This window comes from Suricata suricatta, chromosome 12, assembly GCF_006229205.1.
Source record: "Suricata suricatta isolate VVHF042 chromosome 12, meerkat_22Aug2017_6uvM2_HiC, whole genome shotgun sequence".
NCBI lineage: Eukaryota > Metazoa > Chordata > Mammalia > Carnivora > Herpestidae > Suricata > Suricata suricatta.
Window position 1 is genome coordinate 25,384,469 of NC_043711.1, and position 20,552 is coordinate 25,405,020.

The following is a 20,552-nucleotide window of genomic DNA, read 5'->3' on the forward strand; positions in this document are numbered from 1 at the left end:
AGATATTGCCAGTGTCCACTCGGGGACAAAATCACCCCTAGTTGAGAACCACTGCTGTTCATGATCGAAACATCAAGAGAATATATGACTTAACTAGGGAAGGGCCCTCCACCTTTAATGCTCCAGGGGGAGGATTTCCATAAGTTCTACTTCTGCTTATTTAATGAACAGTTGCCACTCAGCACAGATCTAGATGAGTAGGTGACTGTGGTATGGAGTGGACACAAGTGCGAAGAGTCAGCCTATAGCTTGTCTTAGATATGTTGAGAAAGAGGGTGGAACCCCACCCCCAAGTCCCCTGGGGCAGGAAGAGGAAAGAAAGGAAGGAAGGAAGAAAGGAAAGAAGGAAGGATGGAAGGAAGGAAGGAAGGAAGCTAGCTAGCTATAATCCAGGGTGAGATTAAGGAGGAAGGAGCTAGCTGAGGATTGGATTGACTCCCAGAAAACTGGAGTGTGCACTGACCAAACACTTTCCTGAATCTGTACATTTCCCCCCTTATTACATGCAAACGTGCGCACACGTTCAAACTCACTCTTCCTCTCACATTGATCCAAAAGCATTGACATTCAGCTCAAATTAATGCTCCTCAGATGTTCATTTAAGCCTTAATTTTATGAAGGCTTAGATTTTCTATGAAGGCTTAAATCTCTTTAAGTTTAAGAAACTTAAATTGGTAAGTTTCTCCTCAAACTTGGCTTTGCAGCTGACCATAGCTTCTTAAATCCCTATAAGCATTAGTCAAGACACATTCAGTCACGGACGAGAGAGTCAGAGCTCTTGAGCTCCGGGAACTTCCTGGCTGGTGTTTATGCGACTTCTGATAACCGTTACAGACAAAGACCAGGACGTGGTGACAGCATACAGAGCCTTGGGTATCTTTTGGAGCTCTGCAGCTCTGCAGCTGGGGGGGATGGGAGAGGAGAGCGCAGAGAACAGGTGGAAGGCTCTTGTCAGGAAAGATGACGTGGTGGCTCCAACCAGGCAGGTAACCGTGGAGAAAAGCATCTCTTGGTCATGGAGACAACAACACTGTTCTGACTTTATTGGGAAGGTCTGGTGGATGCTCTCAGCTTTGGAATTCCCCTTGCAGAAGGGGTGTGGGCTTGGGCCCCTGTGGCTGACCCATGAGCAGAAGCAGACAGACATCTTTGAGAATTACAATAAAAAGAGACCCACCTGGAGTTTTCTTATCAGAGGTAGATGGTACGTTTCAGACTCTGTTGCCTCTCAGAGCTGAATACCAGCTTCTCCCGGATCCCAGGCCCTTACGACGTAGAGTTATTTAGGAAAGTGGTGGTTGATTGTCTTAGTATTGGGCTGCTTAACTAAGGTAACTCGTGGTGTTGAGCTGTGAAACATACCTGATAGCTTCTGATTTGCTTTCATGGGAATTCTGGTTGGTTAAACATTAGTCCAGTGTTTCCTGGCCTGGTACAGACCCGTAGTGGAATTATTTTTGAGAAGGTATGCTGTCTTTACCCGCTATGGCTTATTGGTTTCCTCTGGTGGGTCGGCTGTGATTGGTTGGTGGTGGCTCTTAGATCAGTTGGATCAACTGGGAGAAGAGCTTCTGTGATTGGGTTTTGATGTCTGCCTGGGGCACAGCATGGGGGCCAGGTAAGGCTTGGTTGTCTGCCGTCTTGGGTCTAAAGTTATCTTGTTAGTTCTTGGCTAGTCCCATGCAGGGTTCGAATAGACACCTTCTAGTGGGGGCTCTGACTTGGAGATTGGCCTCAGGGGTAGTCGATGACCATCACCTGCTGACGCTGAAATTCTCAATGGTTTCTCAAAGTTCCCTTTTGTTTCCGTAAACCCCAGCGTGGAGGGTGATGTTTGTCTTTGGCAGGGTCAGCCATTTATTTCAGTTAGCTGAAAAATGTGATGCCATAGAAACCCAGCTTTTGCTAAAAAGCCAAGGTCTCTGTTCTTTAAGTAATCTTTTAAGGTACCATCCCTAATCCCACAACAGATACTTTTGGGGGGGGTTGCAAAGCAGAGACACCTGAGTTTGTGTGGCAGTTAGAAGTCACTAATTTTGCCAGCCTTCTCAGGGAGCACAAGGACATGTGCACACAGCGAGAGGTGCATGTTACTGCCCCTTGGATGATGGAGGGGGCATGATGCCGGGGCCACTAGGGCCGCCATTTCTGGCTCAGCTCTGAGGAGGTCTTCCTTGGTCCCCTTGGAAAGGGAATCCCATGAGCATCCCTGGTCCAGCCCTGGCTTCTCTGTTCAGTACTTGTCTTGCAAATCCTGATCACTCAGCATTTTCTGTTTCCTTGGTCTTCAAAACCAATACTGTCAAAGAATCAGAGGACCACAGCTGACAGGGAGAAAGCAAGACTTCACCCAATGCCCTGGGAACCAAGCAGGCCATTTGTAGTGGAAGGTGCTGGCTACGTTGCCGGAGGAGGATTCCTGGAAGCCCTTGGGAGCTGTTTGGGGAGAGGATGTTGGATGTGGGCTGCAAGGCCTCCCTGCCTCTATAGCCCTTTCCACTTCTTTCTTCCACCACGCAGCTGTCTTCCATCATTTCCCTCAACAGCCTGTCTCCCCGTCAGCTCCAGGCTTCTGCATGTGCCCATCACAGCTTAAAACCCCTCTCTATCTACTTCCCTGGGTGCTATCTACTCACTCTCACATCTCAGCTTCAATGTCACTGGAACGCTTCCTCTGGCCTCCTGAAAACCGGTTTCATTGTCTTCTACGTGCTAGTCCATGCCCCCAACATGTTCTGTGATATCACAGTGCCTTGTTTGCCTCGCCCTTCTGTGTTGTGGGTTCTCCAGGGGCATTAGCCACTCTGGGCCCAGTGCCTGGCACAGCATCTGCATGGAGTGGATGCGAGTAGGTGCACACACAACAAGGCGGGAGGCGCTGACTGAGGTCCAGCCTGGCAAGGGCCCACATGGAGCAGTGGTGTGACTTTGAGTGCACACAAGGCAGGGCTCCGTGCACAGAATCCTGTGACTTCTTTTCCAGGCAGTCCCTTCAGAGTTCCTGTGAAAGATGTTGTGGATCCTAGCAAGGTCAAGATTGCCGGCCCTGGGCTGGGCTCTGGTGTCCGAGCTCGCATCTTGCAGTCTTTCACAGTGGACAGCAGCAAGGCCGGCCTGGCTCCACTGGAAGTGAGGGTCCTGGGCCCACGAGGTGAGAATGCATCCTGCCTCCCGCACACATTCACCTGCTCCAGATGGGGGCAGCCAGGAGCCAGAGCAGGCACTTTGCTTTTGAGTTTGGTCCTGAACTTAAAATTAAATTTCTTAAATTGCTTTATTGCTCCATACTCTAGCTAAACAGGAGGAGCTCCTGCTTAAAAAGCAGACAGACCTCTTATTTCTCTAGCAGTCTTTCCCCCACTTAATAATACGGCTCTGAGTGTCTTTTTAAATTAAGAAAAAATTTTTTTATGTTTTTTATTTATTTATTTTTGAGAGAGAGACAGAGTGCGAGCAGGGAAGGGGCAGAGAGAGAGAGGGAAACTCAGAATCTGAAGCACACGCCAGGCTCTGAGCTGTCAGCACAGAGCTTGATGCGGAGCTCGAACTCATGAAGTGTGAGATCATGACCTAAGCTGAAGTCGGATGCTTAACCGACTGAGCCACCCAGGCGCCCCTCTACATGCCTTTTTAAATTTTTATTTTTCTTAAGTAGTGAGATGAAGCAAGTAGTCTTTGGGCTCTCACCTGTCATACTATTACAGCCGCCTGATTACACATTTCAGCATTTGTGAGGTGACTGGGGTTGGTCTGGAATTTGGGTGGGTGATGGATTTGGAGGTGATAATTTTCATTGAGGTGCCTTTGTGCCCATGTGGAACACACCCCAAATTTCTGGAAATGACAGCTACTCCTCCCATGCGACACATGGCTTTGTCATTGTCCCAACTTCCTGGAGGGAGAGGGTCTCTTGGGAAATGGCCTTTATTGCCAATTTGGCCTGCCCTGTTGGCAGCCTGGAACACTGGGGTTCGGGAAGGCTAGCAGGCCATTTTGGGACAAAGCCCTAAAGTGCATTGAAGTTTACCTTATTTGGTATCCGATCACATTTCCTCTTCTAGCACTTAAAATGTGCCATTCTCTGCCTAATTTCTTAAATTATCTGGATTTTTCCCCAGTGATGTGTTCTTAGCTTCACAGAAGTGGCAAATGGGGGCTTCCGTCCTTCTTTGAAGAGGAACTTTCTCTTTAATGGGGTTCAGCAGGAGGTTATGCCCTTTGAAGCTCAGGACAGATGTGGTTTGAGGGAAATGAGGTCATGGGGCTGGAATCTGATTCTAATAGTGACTGAGCTTTATGACGTGTGTGTGTGTGTGTGTGTGTGTGTGAGAGAGAGAGAAAGAGAGAGAGAGAGAGGCTTTACTTAGATATCTACCTCTATTATATTTTTATGGAGGACTCTGAAGTAACAGCCTTTTAATTTTAGTTGATGAGATGGATTCCCAGTCATGGCGCAGCCCCTTGAAAGCCATATCAGAGTTCTTTAAAGGTGACCCGAAGGGTGACTTTACGGAGACAGGTTTGCATTTTCCTATTGGCTGCCGCTCTAATTTGTGTGACCTGAATGCCTCTTGCTGGCTTCACGCTTCAGATTGCCTTGTTCCTGCCTCCTCTGCTTTGCTTACTGAGCAGCCCATGCTTTGCTTAACCTACCCTGCTGCTCACCCATCCTTGATGCTCCTGTTTAGAACTGGAATCTGGAATCTACCAACCCAATGCATGCCTTGATTATGCTTTAACATAGTCTCTAACCATCCCCTGTAGGCATCACTTTGAAGGTCCCTTCACCCCATGAGATTGACACCCTCACCTGCCCTGCACCTATGCCCATCCGGCAGGCACCATGGTGGTCTTTGATCAGAGGTGGCCATCAGTCTTGACTGGCCAGCCCCTGGTTAATTTTTGGACTCTTTGGCCTTTCCTCAGCTATATGGTAAAACTGCCACATCCCAAGCATGCCTAACCAGCTTGAAAGGGTAGAGCATGTCTGCAAATGCATCTTTACACAAGCACGGGCAGTCTCCTTAATTATACTCGAGGGCTGACTGAGTGTACTTTAGCCAACAGAAAGCTAAAGGTATCTCTTGGGGTCATTTCTGCAACCATGAATTGGGGATCCTGTCTCCTGTGATTTCTCAGGCCTCTGATTATGGCCTGCCTGCCTTAATGTTACTCATCAGTGGAAACCAATAGCCCTTGGGGATGAATGTGATTCTGTTTCAAACTCAGCCCAGGGTGGAGTGAAGGAGAGTCCAAGCAGTTCCTCAGACCTTTCATTTCTGTTCCCAGGCCTTGTGGAGCCGGTGAACATTGTGGACAATGGGGATGGCACACACACAGTGACCTACACCCCATCCCAGGAAGGGCCTTACATGGTCTCGGTTAAATATGCCGATGAAGAGATCCCTCGTAGGTAAGCTCCTGACACTTACAGAAGGGGGTCCAAACCAGCCTGAAGCCCACTCCTCTGCAGGATTGACCAGTGCGGCCCTGGTGACCCACTCAACCATTCTTTTATCCATCTATTCATTCACCTATCCGTCCACCCACTGATCCATCTATCCACCCATCATCCATCCTTCCATCCACTCACCCACCCATCCATCCACCCATCAGATCAGCAGGTTCACCGAGAACCTGCATGCTCTGCACAGGTATATCAACACACTAGCCTTGATATTTGTGCCTGCAAATAGCAGCATCCCATTTCCTCCCACTTTGTTCCTTTCAGCCATCTTTAATTTAAAGACGAATGAAAGTTAAGGACTTGGGAATCTTTGAAGAAATAAGGAATGCATTAATTCATCAAAGTCTTCTTTCTGGTGACCTTGCAAGTCGTTTTCTGAGTAGGGCAAAGATTTTTACTTTTATACCTCTTTACTTCTTTTGAGGATTTGGTTGACAATAGTCTTCCCCAAGGGTGTTAGATAGAAACTTTATTCCTTGGTCATATTAATATGAAACGTTTCCTACACTCTTTCTCTCTCTAAACAGCCTCCAAAGGTTTCTTTTCCTACTTCTTAAGATGAAAAAATTTTACCCATACCCCTAATATACACATTTTATATAGAGATATACATATAGCTCTAGGTCCGTAGAAATATATAATTTAGAAATTATATTTATATATTACTTTGTTAATAGGTAGTTCACCATCTAAAGCATAAAAATAGAAAAGAAGATGAGATAAAACATTAATTTTATTATTCTAGTTATTTATTCCAATATTGTTTCTTAATTCCAATACTCCCTTTCCATTTTGGTAACCATTTTCTTAGCATAACAGAAGTGAGTTAACCTTGACTTCCAAATTGACTGGGGGATTAGTGCGTATCACATGGAATGTATTCAGGGAAAGCCAGTCTGTCTATGATGGATATATGATTGTAAACTTCTGCTGGGTTTAAGGGACTTAAGGCACTCCTATCTTATCTCCTATAGAAATCCCTCATTTCAAGCCCAGTCTCTGTGTAAGGGAGATAAGATGTAGCAGAGGTTGATGGTATCCACACTGATGGGATATGTGTGTGTCTTTCAAGTCCCTTTAAGGTCAAGGTCCTTCCCACATACGATGCCAGCAAAGTGACTGCCAGTGGCCCTGGCCTCAGTTCCTATGGTGTGCCTGCCAGTCTGCCGGTGGAGTTTGCAATTGATGCCAGAGATGCTGGGGAAGGCCTGCTTGCTGTTCAGATAACGGTAACTTTGAGTTATCTTTTAGAGTCAAACTTTATTAATAAAGACCTAATTTCCTGGCCAGGGATAATAACAAGGTTTTAATAACCAATTTCTGGCCTGATGCAAATGTTTGGCAGATTTTCTCCCCCCTAGTAATTGTGCAAGAGAAAAAACATACTTGCCTGAGTGAGAAGGTATAGCTCTGAGTACCACATGTGGATGCCTCTCATGTATTTTGATCTCTATTATATCTGTGCCTCTGTCTTTCTTTTAAAATGTTTTCAATTACTCAGCGAATTAGTTAGGACTGGGCTGTGCTGCGTATCACAGTACACCCGGCAAACAGGAGTGGCTAAAACACATGGGATTATTCCCGCTGGTTAAACAAGGCTGAAGGCAAGCTGCCTGGGCGCCGTATGGCTCCACAGAGAAGCAGGCTCCGTCTCTCTACTCCTCTGTCCTGCCTGTGGCTTCTGCCCCAGCCTCCTCGTGGAGCACGGGCCCTCTGATGCGCGTGGCCGGAAGGAGGAAGAAGAGCACGAGGGCAAAGGGGGACTTTCAACTCAATCAGCCCTGAGTTACTTCCACTTCTCTCTCATTGATTAGAACTTTGTCACAAGCCACCTGGCCATACCTGGTGGCAGAGGAGGCTAGGGGGTGAGAGGTGTCCCCAGCGGGGGGCCTTTTACTAAAGAGAAAAAGGAGAGAGTAGATGTGGTGGTGCGTGCGCAGGAGCCCCCTTGTCTCCTGTACGTCAGCGGATCCGGAGCTCAATCACTGCTTGTTCACTTGACTGAAAAATTCCTAAACGTTGACTGTGTCCATGTGGTGTTAAAGGGATTTGTGGCCCTCTTTTCTCCCGAGCTCCACCCCCAAAAAAGATTGTATTAAGCCAGTAATTCTGTATCCTCCTGAAGAGAGGTGCAAATCAATGAGCAAAAGGTGTCTCGGCTTCCTATGAATGGGTTCTACATCTTGATGACAACATATTAAATAGCATTTCTCTGTGATTCACAGGACCAAGAGGGAAAACCCAAAAGAGCCACTGTCCATGACAATAAAGACGGCACATACGCGGTCACCTACATCCCTGACAAGACTGGACGCTATATGATTGGGGTCACCTACGGGGGGGATGACATCCCATTGTCTCCCTACCGCATCCGGGCCACACAGACGGGAGATGCCAGCAAGTGTCTGGCCACAGGTGAGTGCAGGTCAATGTCAGGAGAATGGGCTTTGGAGTCAGAAAGCCAAGGGCTCGCCCTGCTCTACCAGTTAATAGCTACATGATTAGGGCAAGTTGCTCAGTCACTCTGCGCTTTAGTCAGACTCAGATGGAAGATCTTTCTGAGAGCACTGAATTGAAGAAACTCTTCTCAGGATCAGAGATAGTTTTGCTGGGTTATTGCAAAGATCAGATGAGGTCAGGCACGAAAAATGCTTAGCATGGTGCCAGGCGCATGGAAGCTATTATTATGTTACTTTTGAAGTGGGTGCTTTGGTTGAGATCAGCTATGATAGTGCCTCCCCTGAAAAGCTGCACATGTGTGCCTTTCCTTTCATGAGGAGATGGTTTAATTATTCAAGATTTATTCAAGAGCATGTCAGGTCAGTGTTAGAGAAATGCATTCAAGGATCTAGGTTTTTCCTTAGCACTGGAGACTGCCTACATCTCGCAAAATAGCTCTAGAAATACATTTGAGCATCACACTTCCTTCAGTTTTAAGACATAAAGACTGTCACAGGCCCTTCCGTTTCTAAGAACAGCTCTTACTACTCTGACGCTACTGCACCAGCTTCCTAAACATGAATCCCATCTCGAAATGAAACAGATTTGCTTCTCTTTGAATTACACAGAGGCTCACCATGGATGTGTCCTATGTCTCTCCTATCTTCTCTTGTTCTGAATGGAGAAAAACTTTTGGCTTTTAGAGCACATTGTAAAACCAACTTGGCAATCTTGGGCTCAAAAATTGGGAGATTTTGAAACACTGGCCAGTCCAGTTCTCCATCTCTTAGGTCTATGCTGTGCCGGGTATGACTAGACTGCCTTTGCTAACCTGTGGGAAGGATGATGTTGGGCGTGGACTTGCTCTCTGCTTTCCAGGCCCTTTCCCCTCCCTTGCTGGGGCGGAACCCTGAGCAGAATATTCTCAGCGTGGGGGGCTCCTGGAGGCCACAGTTAGCTGTAGTTCAAGGCCTTCCACAGACTGGCTCCAGGCTTCCTTTCATGACTTGCTGTCTGAGCAAGTAGTTCCTAGCACTCCCTGTTGCTTCTACACTCTTGGGTTCTTTTCTGGATTTTTTTGCCAGTGTGCTTTTAGTTCACTTGTCTCCACTTCCTGATGTGTGGATCCTGAATGAAGGGGTGCCACGAGTCTGACAGATAGAGACTAGTCACGGTTTGGGCACAGAGCCTGTACGTCTCCCCTAGTCGGGGGAGACTCGCCTAGTGCCTGTCTTTCAGAATCCAGCCATCTCCCTTATCTCAAAAAGCCCTTTGTCAATGTGGCAACCCTGGGATATGCCTTCTTAGGACTTTATTTATAGAGCTGTACCGCAGGAGCCTTCTCTCAAGAACAGCTGATCATTTTTTCTGTAATTTAGCTCCTCCTCAGCGTTTCCACAGCACACCGAGCTGTCGTTTCTGGTGCCTGGCCTGCATCTGCCTGCCTGTTAGGTTGGGAATGTCTTGAGAGCAGGGACTGTGTTCAGTTCACTGTGGTGTGTACCTTGCCCTTAAGAAAATGCCCAGTACATGCATAGGGCTACCCCCACGCCCTTGAGTGCTTGAACCTTGGATCACCCACACGAATGTGTGACTTGTTCTTGGGTCTCCAGGGCACGTGTCCACAGCCAGAGCTTCCATTCTCTTCTCCTGAACTTTCCTCCAGGTCCTGGAATCGCCTCCACTGTGAAAACCGGTGAGGAAGTGGGCTTTGTGGTCGATGCCAAGACCGCCGGGAAGGGGAAAGTGACCTGCACGGTCCTGACTCCAGATGGCACTGAGGCTGAGGCTGATGTCATTGAGAATGAGGATGGCACCTACGACATCTTCTACACGGCCGCCAAGCCAGGCACCTATGTGATCTATGTGCGCTTTGGCGGCGTCGATATTCCCAACAGCCCCTTCACTGTCATGGTAAGGAGAACTCCTTCCCTAGAGCACTGTGCTAGCACAGAAATGCAACAGCTGCCATTTGTTAAATCCTGGCTAGAACATCCCTTTCCACTTTCTTTTTTTCCTTAAAAAAATTTTTATAAGCAGTCATGACCTTGTAGAGTCCTAGAATAATCTCTAGAAATCTGGAGACCCTTGGCTCTAAGAGTTTTTAAGGAACCTTATTGGCCACCAAAGTATCTGTCATGCTAAGGGTCTTAAGCAATGTCCTGGCCCGAGCCCAGCTCAGAAAGATACACTTTGACCAAAAATGTTTGTAAGTAAAAACATCACAATTTTTTATTCTGCTTATTCTTCCTCCTCCCTTCTCCCTCATCTCCGTGGCCTGGAGGAGAGAGGTTCCTGGTGCCATGACGTCTGCAGATTTGACTTGTATCCCAGGACACAAAGTGCTTCCAGTTTTGTCTTGGAAAGATTCAGATTTTGCATAGGTGTGAGAAATAACATGTTTTTGAATAGTAACACCTGGAATAAAAGCAAACCACTCTGTGAGCCTCTGGGCCAGAGAATGGTGAGGCTTTTTAATTTTTGGCAAGTGACTTTTGGACCCGCCTCTGATTATAAAGTTTCTTCAACTAAGAAAAGATTAAAAACCTCATTTGACTCTCAACAAGCCGAGGATTGTTGGCCCTTTTGTAGGCAAGGTATAGGAACAAGGCTCAGACTCAAGTTTGCTGAGCTCAGAGTGCCTGCTGTGGACAGCCACCTGGCATGGTGGGTCCCCCTTACACGGTGTCCTTTGATGCCATGGGCAACAGCCATGCTCGACCACAAAAGCTCTTAGGCCTCTGTGACTTGGCCCTATGCATAGCCTGCAAAGCCCCTTCTCCTGATTTCACTTTATGCAGTGATAGAGAAAGGAGGGACTACATTCCAAACAGAAGGCCACGCCTCCCCTCCCAACAGTCTGTAATCTGTTGTAGCCTTTCCCCCCTTTCCATAGATATTTGTTTATCTATAAACATTCTGCCAGAGATCTGGAGGCTCTTTTTTGTCTCAAGGATGTAAGCGCTTGTCAACTTTGAGCCTGTTCCCTTGGCAGTGTTTTTCTCCTTCAGCAGAAAAGGGCAGGGAAAGAATCTGTTTTAGTCTGTAGCGGGTTTTATCTGGTGGATTAGAATAAGGCAGCAGGGAAGAGTGGGCCCTGGGCCTTGCAGGTGCAGTGAGCGAGGGACAGGTAGGGAGGGTCCGAGTGATGGAATCAGTGTGAAACTCTTGAGGACCATTTTAGTCTATGAGTCAGGGACCTGAAGTGGAGGCTACCAAATGCATTTGGAATAAATAAATGTCCCCTCAGCCCTGAACTACAAGGATAGTTTGTGTGGGCACCCTGCCCCCTCCCCACTACTGGAGGCAGAGAAGGGCGGTCACCCACAGTACCTGGTTTGGGTCTTGATTCTCCTGTTCCAAGCTTTCTCCAACTTTACCTAGATGGACTTTCTTTGCATGTGGATTTCCTGCCTCCCTCTACAGACTTGTGGCCAAAAGGGTATGAACACCCAGTCGTGCCTTCACACTCGTGTATCAGGGAGGCCTGGCAGGCTGGTTCAGTTAAATACCTCAGGAACCCAGGGGTCTGGCAGCTTCTCTGCTCATCACTGCTGAGAACTCCTGGAGCAGAGGCCATAATGAGGCCATTGAAAGATTGTCCGCTTGGCCGGTTTGTCCCTGCATGGCCCCACACTATAAGAGAGCCCTAGAAGGTGGGGAGAGGGCTGTTTCAAATACTGAAGCTCAGAAAGCTGCAGATGCTAAAATACACAAAAGTGGGTAAACACAGGCATGTAGGCTTCCGATTCTTGTTGATTATGTAGAAGAAAGGGATCCCTACTTATCAGTTCGATCGGATCAGGAACATGAAGTCTGTGGTTTAAAGCAAAATGAATTTATAAAGACTTTCAACACAATAAGACCAGAGACCCTTACTGGATAACAAGAGACCACTTTTCCGGTTTCGTGTCGCAGAAGTGACTAGTGTTCATTTTCCCGTGTGCACAACACACACATTGGCGGCTTCCTCGGGCGTACAGGTTTACATAATTTACTTACCTGACTCCCTGCAGGGTGGACGTTTTAGGTTAGGCCACGTTCTCATGACCACCAACAGCTGTAGGCAAACACCTGGCACGCGTCACTTGCCGGCGGACTTTCCCGCTAGCCTGTCAATAGGCCTGCTTTCTAGAGGTGGGATCGTGGGTTCAAAGGGCATGTGGATTTGACCTTTGAAGAAAGGATTCCCACTCGCTCTCCACAAGGGGAGGAGGAATGTAGGCTCCGGCTAGAGCGAGTGGCTCCCTGCTGTACCAACGGCGCAGATAGGGAGGAGGCCACCCTCAGGTTGTAGTATCTACTAAGTAGCAGTGTCCCTTCAATGTGATTCCCAACTAATCTCCCTTTGCCACCAACCAGGCCACGGATGAGGAAGTCGAGGCCGTGGAGGAGGCACCGGTAAATGCATGTTCCCCCGGATTCAGGCCCTGGGTACACTTTTTTTTTCCCCCTCCTTTTTGCGTTTCTGTGTTTACTCAGCCTTCATTTCAGAAAAGCTACAGCCTGCTTCTGGGGATTGCTTCAGCCCTCTGGGTGTCCTGGTCGTTGGTTTGTCCCCCACTGATCAGTCCATCACAATGATTCCTGCTTCCTCTGTAATGAGACCCACCCATGTCATCGTATGCGCTCCACGAATCCCAGCCATCATGTCTGTGATCACGCTCGGTGCAGCCTGTCTCCCCAGTGCAGAGAAAGATGGGCTGTCCTCAGGCCCTCCCGCTGACTCTCAGAGCCGCCACTTGCACATTTGGTTTCTGTTCAGGGGGACAGCCCCCCACTGCTACTTTCTGCCACTTAAAACGCACCTTCTTTTCCAGGCCACAAGCAACTAAACCTTTCCAGGTGGAGCCTCTTGGGACTCACAGACATTGCTGTCTCTCACTTTTCCACTGTCCCGTGAGCACTGCTGGGAATTTTACAAGCAAACTGCCTAGTGATTTTAAGCAGTTGGTCAGCATGACTTCTCCAGTCCTTCAGGTCCTGCTCTGGCCCCTGGGGCCAGTTAGACAAAGCCCGTCCTGTACGGGCAGCCATGTCCCCACACCCTCGGCTGCACTAGCTTACAAAATTCCCAGTGGTTCTCTGGCCTCTGTTGTTTCTTTGGCCCATACGGTTGTCCACTTTACACAGTGACCACTGCTTCCTGTTTTTAGGTAACCGAAGAGGCCTATGTCCCAGTGAGTGACATGAACGGCCTGGGATTTAAGCCTTTCGACTTGGTCATTCCATTTGCGGTCAGGAAAGGAGAAATCACTGGTAAGCACTATCCTCAAAGTTGTCTTGTTCTCACTGGCTTGCACTGGCTTCCCAGAACGGTGCCTAGGAGGGGGTTCCACCTGTCCCTGACGCCTGGGTCCTGAACCCAGCACCCCTGTTTCTTGCTGTAGGGCATCAGTCCATAAGCCCCTGAGATTGCAATTGTCGGGTTCCTGCCCCTCCTTTTGCCTTCTCTTATTCTTGCACCTTTCCAGATGTGACATTGACACTGAAGTCTATTGTACAAGAGTTTCTTTCTGTTCTGGCCTCCTTTTAATGCCTCCTTCTCTCTAAGTTAATACTCTGCTAATTCTACTGGCTTCGTGGTCTTTTCTAGTCTTATTAGAGCTTCTCACTTGTCAGAACAAAAGTAGGAAACTCTTCACTTGAGTTGCCTGCTGCATTTTGTAGAAGAAAAAGGAAACAAAATAAAGGCAAATGCGTCTCCGTTTTCCCATCATGGAGCTTGGCTGCCTCAGGCACCAGTGAGCACTCCTGCCTCAGAAGGCCACCTGGGCCTATGTGCTCAGCCTCTCCGGGGGAAGCCCTGGTGGCTCATTCTCTCTCTCGCTGTGCTCTCTCAGGAGAGGTCCACATGCCGTCCGGGAAGACGGCCGCGCCTGAGATCGTGGACAACAAGGACGGCACGGTCACCGTCAGATACGCCCCCACTGAGGTTGGGCTGCATGAGATGCACATCAAGTACATGGGCAGCCACATCCCTGGTGAGTCAGACTCGGCACCTTGGCCAGCATACTCCGCAGGATGACAAGACCAGGGTCTGAACGTCCGGGAGGTTTGCAGAGACGTTCAGTCAGCCGCTGTGTGGGAAACCGTTCTCGGTGGCAGGATCGGGAAGGCAGTGTCGGTGTCCCTGTGAAACCAAACTACCCGTGACCCCACCAGATCCAGCCCCTTTCCAAAAGGGACAATGCAGCTAAGCGTCCTGGGTCACAGTTCAGGCCCTTCAGTCCATGATTGTCTTTGTCACTGTGCCGAATGTGGCCACAGGGTGAGCGGGAAGAGCAATGTGAAGTGCTCGAAGGGACTTCCCAGCCTGGCCTGCAGAGCCCCGTGCAGTGTGGGCTTTGGGGTGGGAGCGGGAATGAGCTGCTTCACATTCACACTGCCATTGACAAGCAAATTCAGCTCAGATTTCGTGCCCATCCACCAGCACAGTGTTATTCTTGTTCTTTAAAAAAAAAAAATTCTTCAAATAGTTCTCTATTTTTAAATTTAATATTTTGAGTAGGCAGTATCTCCACATGGGTTAAACAATAATGTGGGGAAAAGTTTCCTTCTCACCCATATCACCACCTGACCTTGAACCTGTTAATTTTTTATGTTGGATTTCAAAATATTTTTAAGACTCTACTACGAACAAATGGGAAAGGTTCTTTTTTTTTAATTTATTTTTTATTACGTTTATTTATTTTTGAGAGACATTGTAAGTAGGGAAGGAGCAGAGAGAGGAGACACAGAATCTGAATACAGGCTCCAGGCTCTGAACAAGCTGTCAGCACAGAGCCCAATGCGAGCTTAAACCCCAAAACCGCTAGATCATGACCTGAGCCGAAGTTGGATGCTCAACAGACTGAGCCATCCAGGCACCCCTAAAGTTTTTTAAAGTGTTATTTATTTATCTTGAGAGAGAGCACAAGTTGGGGAGGGAAAGAGAGATTGAGTCCCAAGCAGGCTCTGCATAGTCAGCACAGAGCCTGACACGTGGCATTAACTCAGGACCCATTAGATCATGACCTGAGCCAGAATCAAGAGTCAGACATTTAACCGACTGAGCCACCCAGGCGCCCCAGGAAATGTAGATTCTTTTAAATTTTTTTTTAATGTTTTATTTATTTTTGATACAGAGAGAGCCAGAGCATGAGAGGGGGAGGGGCAGAGAGAGAAGGAGACACAGAACCGGAAGCAGGCTCCAGGCTCTGAGCTAGCTGTCAGCACGGAGCCTGATGCGGGGCTTGAACCCACAAACGTGAGATCTGACCTGAGCCGAAGCCGGAGGCGGAGGCTTAACCGACTGAGCCACCCAGGCGCCCAGGACATGTAGATTCCTAAGCCCTTTCCCACTTGTACATAAGTAGTAGCACACTCTACACATTGCTCTGACCTGGTCCTTTCCTGTCTAACAGTATATCCAGGAGAGCTTCGAGTGTCCCAGTGATAGAGCAGGTTTGTGGTGTCGCACCATTTGGGTAAACCGTGATAGATTTTGCCATTCCTCCCATTGGAAGACAGGTTCTTTTCTCCCTGTTGCTGTTGCTAGTCAGCTTCAGTGACTGGCCTTTATGTCTAGCATCTTACTCTGGTGAAGGTATATCTGTGAGATGTAGTTTTCAGGGCAGGAGTTGCTGGGCACAGGTATAGACATCTATCATTTTGATCGATCTTGCCAAATTGCCCTTCAGCAGAGCTCCCCTGATTCACACACCCACCAGCAAGGTAGACAAACACTTGCTTTTCCACCAGTTTGCCAGGACAATAATAATAGGCTGTCAGATTTTTAGATCTTGGCCACACTGACAGTTCAAAAACCAGTATCTCGGTGTTGCTTTATTTGTATTTCTCTTGTGAATGAGCAACTTTCTGTATGTTTAAGTATTATGAGTATTTTTCTGTGAACTGAGCGCTTATTTCCTTGGCCAGGCTTTTCTGTTTTGCTATTGCCTGATAGTCTCTATTGGCTTTGTCATAACCGTTTCTGAGAGCAAATTAAACATTGGAGAGATTAGCCGTTTGTGATAGAAGTTAACAAATATTTTTCCCAATTTGATATGTTTGTTGTGGTTCATGCATATACGTGTTGGTTTTAAAGTGAAAATATATTGTCTACTTTTATCTAAATATTCTAAAGATGCAGATATGGAGAAAGTAAATGTCTTTCTCCCATTTTCCTTCTACTTCCACTGCTGGGGTGTGTATCTTTCCAGGTGTTTCTCTCCGTACCTACCTACATGCATACATAAATTTGTTCTTTCTTCCAAGGAAGGAGATAATGGCATTAATATCATATAGCAACTTGCCTTTTTCTCTTATTTTTATTTTTAGAGTTTGAGAGAGCATAAGCAGGGGAGAGAGGCAGAGGGAAAGCGAGAGAGAGAGAGAGAAAATCTTAAGCAGGAACTTAGCACAAGCCTGACACAAGATTCGATCCCACGACTCTGAGCTCATGACCTGATCTGAAATCAAGAGTCAGACGCCTAACCGACTGAACCACCCAGGCGCCCTTCCTTTCCCTCTTTTTAATGAGACACATAATAGATAATCTCTCAAGTGTAATATACACAGATCTTTCTCATTAGGTTTTTTTTTTTAATGTTTACTTTAGTGAGAGAGCACGTGCTTGTGCACACACATGCATGGCAGAGGGGCAGAGAGACGGGGAGAGAGAATCCTACCCAGGCACGGTGTTGCCAGCACTGAGCCCAACATGGGGCTCAGTCCTATGACCCTGGGCTCATGACCTGATCTGAAATCAAGACACTTAACCGACTGAGCCACCCAGGGGCCCCATCCCTCATTGTTTTTAATGAACTGTGCAAGTGGACCAGTGTTTATTTCACTGGCCCCCTATTGTTGGACACTGCAGTCTTTTCCTACTTTGGATCAGGGCAACGTGGAAATGGAAGTCTTTGCACAGGACTGGGAAGCAGGGTGGGGAGAAATGACCACTGTGGGATAGATCCCTAGGGGCTTCATGAGGCTTTACATTTTGAAAGCATAGAAAATGGCCTTCCCAAAAGGCCTTTCCGGTTGTTTTCCCTTCGGGAGTGGGTCATTTTCCCACATGGTCAGCTGTTTCCTCCTTGTTGGTTAAGTTGTGCTGCACTGCCCTGGTTGGGACCCCCTCTAGACTTGGGCAACCTTTGGATTGTTCTTCTTGTGCAGTGATTGGAAAAACAATAGTGAGTAGACCCCCTTGGGTGTCCCAGCATGGTGAGCTCTACTGGAATCTCCATCCAATGTCTGCCTCTGTGCAGAAGATCCTAGCCCCATCTGCTGTTAGGTGACTGTTAAGACACTGTTTGTCCAAGGTATGCGTTCGCCCCTCCACAAGCACCTCTCCATTTTGTGTTCTTTGCAAACCCAGAGAGCCCGCTCCAGTTCTACGTGAACTACCCGAACAGTGGGAGCGTTTCTGCCTACGGTCCGGGCCTGGTGTATGGAGTGGCCAACAAAACTGCCACCTTCACCATTGTCACCGAGGATGCAGGAGAAGGTACCATGGGATTCTGTGGTTTGTGCTTCCAGCGTCCATTGGAGAGTTAGGTGGATGCATTTCCAAGGCAGCTTTTGTTTGTTTGTTTGTTTGTTTGTTTTTGAGGGGGGAGGGGAGAGAGAGAGAATGAGAGAAAATGAGCACTCATGAACGGTAATCTAGACACCCAATGCAGGGCTCAAACTCACACCCCTGAGATCAGGTTACTTGCTGTACTGACTGAGGCAGCCAGGTGCCCCACCAGGGATTTTCAGGATGGCATCCAGCTCCCAACCGGCAGAGCCGTGTGTGTGTGTGACTCTCCCATACATGTGACTGGTGTGCAAGATGCTACCCCTTTCACATCTTGGGACATGCATTCCAAAGAATAAGAGAACCTCGGGGTCATTTATAGTGACGAAGTCAGATGGTGAAGTGTCTTTCCAGTGGGCAGTTTTACCATGTGAACTGTTTTGTTCTGATGTGCCCCTGGCCTGTGGCTCTTGTGTCATGTGTCACTCTGTTATTCCTGGCATGGGGACTGCCCTGGATGAGGTGTGATCCCTATTGAAACAAGGAATCTCTGTCCCTGAAGGCTCTCCTTCCTTCCTCCCACTCACAGGTGGCCTAGACTTGGCTATCGAGGGACCCTCAAAGGCCGAAATCAGCTGCATTGACAACAAAGACGGGACATGCACAGTGACCTACCTGCCCACCCTGCCAGGCGACTACAGCATCCTGGTCAAGTACAATGACAAGCACATCCCTGGCAGCCCCTTCACGGCCAAGATCACAGGTAAGACCACCTGGCCTGCCGGGGGGGCTTCCTGGAGGTGTGGGGAGCCAGAGCTGCCCTAACTGCCTCTCTCCGCATCAGACAGGCAGCAGGAGGCTAGGCTGCTATGTGGAGGTTTCACACAGACTCCGTAGGAGGGGACTGGGGTGTAAAGTCACCTTTGGGCTGGCCTAATTCTTCCCTTAGCTGGCAATCCAAGGACAATCGAGCAGTGCCATTCGGAGGGCACTTTTTTTGTGCCGGTCTGACTGCAGTCTGCAAATAGCAGGCCCTCAGATAGAGGCATTCAGTTACCTCTTACACGGATACATGGACCTGAAGATACCCTTGAGCATCACTACTACTAGATAGAATTTTCTCTCCATTTTACAGATGGAAAAACTGATGCTTGGAGAGACAGTAGCTTAGCCACATTCATACATGGGTATTCTGGGATTCAGATACAGGTTATCTGATTCAAAGCCCACACTCCTAATGTCTGTTGTGCTTGCTGTGTTCATACCACACTTATCAATGGGTTAAAAAGGAGATACGAGAAACGAGGTTCTTGTCCATAGGTGTTTAGACATATCTATTAAACAGTCAGCAGTCTTGTGTAGAAGATGATGAGGGCTCACCTGAGGAATGCCCGAGGCAATGGCAGACAGGTGACAGGTGCCTCCCACTGACAGACTCCTTTAAAAAGTGGCTCCTAGAAGACTCAAGTCTCCAGTGCCTGCAGTGCCTTTTAACCAGACATAATTAGCAATCATTCATTGTCGGTTAGGTCTGCTCCTTGTTCAAGGCAGGTCTTTTCAGTTAGCTTTGGGTAATTCATTCTCGCCTGATCATCTGTAAACGGCATGTGGAGTGAGGGCTCCAGAGAGCTGGGGAGACCACATGTAACAGGAGCCGCACTTGTCATCTGTTTCCCAGATGACAGCAGACGGTGCTCTCAGGTGAAGCTGGGCTCTGCTGCCGACTTTCTGCTCGACATCAGCGAGACTGACCTCAGCACCCTGACGGCCAGCATTAAGGCCCCATCTGGCCGTGACGAGCCTTGTCTCCTGAAGAGGCTGCCCAACAACCACATCGGTGAGCCCAGCCTGCCTGCCTTGGCCAGAGGTGGGTGGGAGACGGGCATTCCCCCATCAGGAACTGGTGGTACATTAGAGCGTAAGGTGATAAGCCTTCTGGGTCCCACGTGATAACAGTCTGAGTGCGACTCTGCAGGGGGACGTCGACCACGCTCTCGGCGTTGGCGAGCCAGGAGGGAAGTCCTGTTACCCTTCTTGTGGGTGTGTCTCCCACCTTATAAACCCTAAGCTGTGCTCTGGCACAGGCATCTCCTTCATCCCTCGGGAGGTGGGTGAGCACCTGGTCAGCATCAAGAAGAACGGCAACCACGTGGCCAACAGCCCCGTGTCCATCATGGTGGTCCAGTCCGAGATCGGTGACGCACGCAGAGCCAAAGTCTACGGCCGTGGCCTGTCAGAGGGCCGGACTTTTGAAATGTCTGAATTCATCGTGGACACAAGGGACGCAGGTATGTGGGGAGGTTCCCAGGGAAAGACCCAGAGCTCACGGGAATGATCTTCTTTATGCTCGGGCCACTTCATCTTTTCATTCTACTACCTTCCTTTTCTTTTTTAGCATCCCTTGAGCTGTAGGTCCTTCTATGTGCATTGTCATTTCAGCCCCATGAGCCTCAATGAAGTAGGAATTATATGCATTTTCTAGATGAAGAAACAGGCTTCTGGGAGTTAACAGCCCGTCTGCTTCTGGCATTGGAATCCACAGTCAAAACGATTCACAGATCTCTCTGTCATTGTGTGTACTCCCGCCATCATCTGCAGCTTTCCAGGGTCCCCTAGCCTCAGCCCAAGCAAAGGAGGGTGGCCCAGTTGGCCAAGAAGGTGTCAGCTGAGTGGTGCTTTCGTGGAAATATGGAATCTCTTCTTGTTTCCCCCCCTTTTTTTAATTTTTAATTTATCTTCAGAGAGAGTAAAAGCAGGGGAGAAGCAGGGAGAGGGAGAGACACAGAATCTGAAGCAGGCTCTAGGCTCCGAGCTGTCAGCACAGAGCCTGACATGCAGGTCGAACTCACGAGCCGTGAGATCATGGCCTGAGCCGAAGTCAGGTGCCCAACTGACTGAGCCACCCAGGCGCCTTTCCTGTTTCCTCTTTAAAATGGTTTGGATTTGGTTGGGCCTCTCCAAACTATGCCACATGACAGTGACTTCATCTTCTGCCTTCTTGAGCAATGGCCATATCAGTGACTTCTAGACAAAGTCACGGTCCCATGGAAGAGGGCTAGAGACAGTCTGGTCCCGGTGAGCTGATGCTCCCTGTTGATTCTTTAGGTTGTTAAGCCTTCAGATCTGCTGTTGTAGTGGTTT

At 48.4% G+C, this 20,552-nt stretch overlaps 1 protein-coding gene across 1 annotated transcript in view; it reads left to right on the forward strand.

Annotated features, from left to right (window-relative positions):
• Positions 1-20,552, forward strand: part of FLNB (filamin B) — a 139,133-nt gene that overhangs the window by 98,794 nt on the left and 19,787 nt on the right. Inside the window, exons 25-37 of the mRNA XM_029917885.1 lie at positions 2,984-3,151; positions 4,427-4,519; positions 5,290-5,413; positions 6,540-6,696; positions 7,693-7,882; positions 9,573-9,820; positions 12,269-12,340; positions 13,063-13,165; positions 13,750-13,890; positions 17,271-17,399; positions 18,001-18,174; positions 19,090-19,248; positions 19,496-19,699. Of these exons, the coding sequence (XP_029773745.1) occupies positions 2,984-3,151; positions 4,427-4,519; positions 5,290-5,413; positions 6,540-6,696; positions 7,693-7,882; positions 9,573-9,820; positions 12,269-12,340; positions 13,063-13,165; positions 13,750-13,890; positions 17,271-17,399; positions 18,001-18,174; positions 19,090-19,248; positions 19,496-19,699 (1,962 nt within the window). The remainder of the gene's footprint in view (positions 1-2,983; positions 3,152-4,426; positions 4,520-5,289; positions 5,414-6,539; positions 6,697-7,692; positions 7,883-9,572; positions 9,821-12,268; positions 12,341-13,062; positions 13,166-13,749; positions 13,891-17,270; positions 17,400-18,000; positions 18,175-19,089; positions 19,249-19,495; positions 19,700-20,552) is intronic.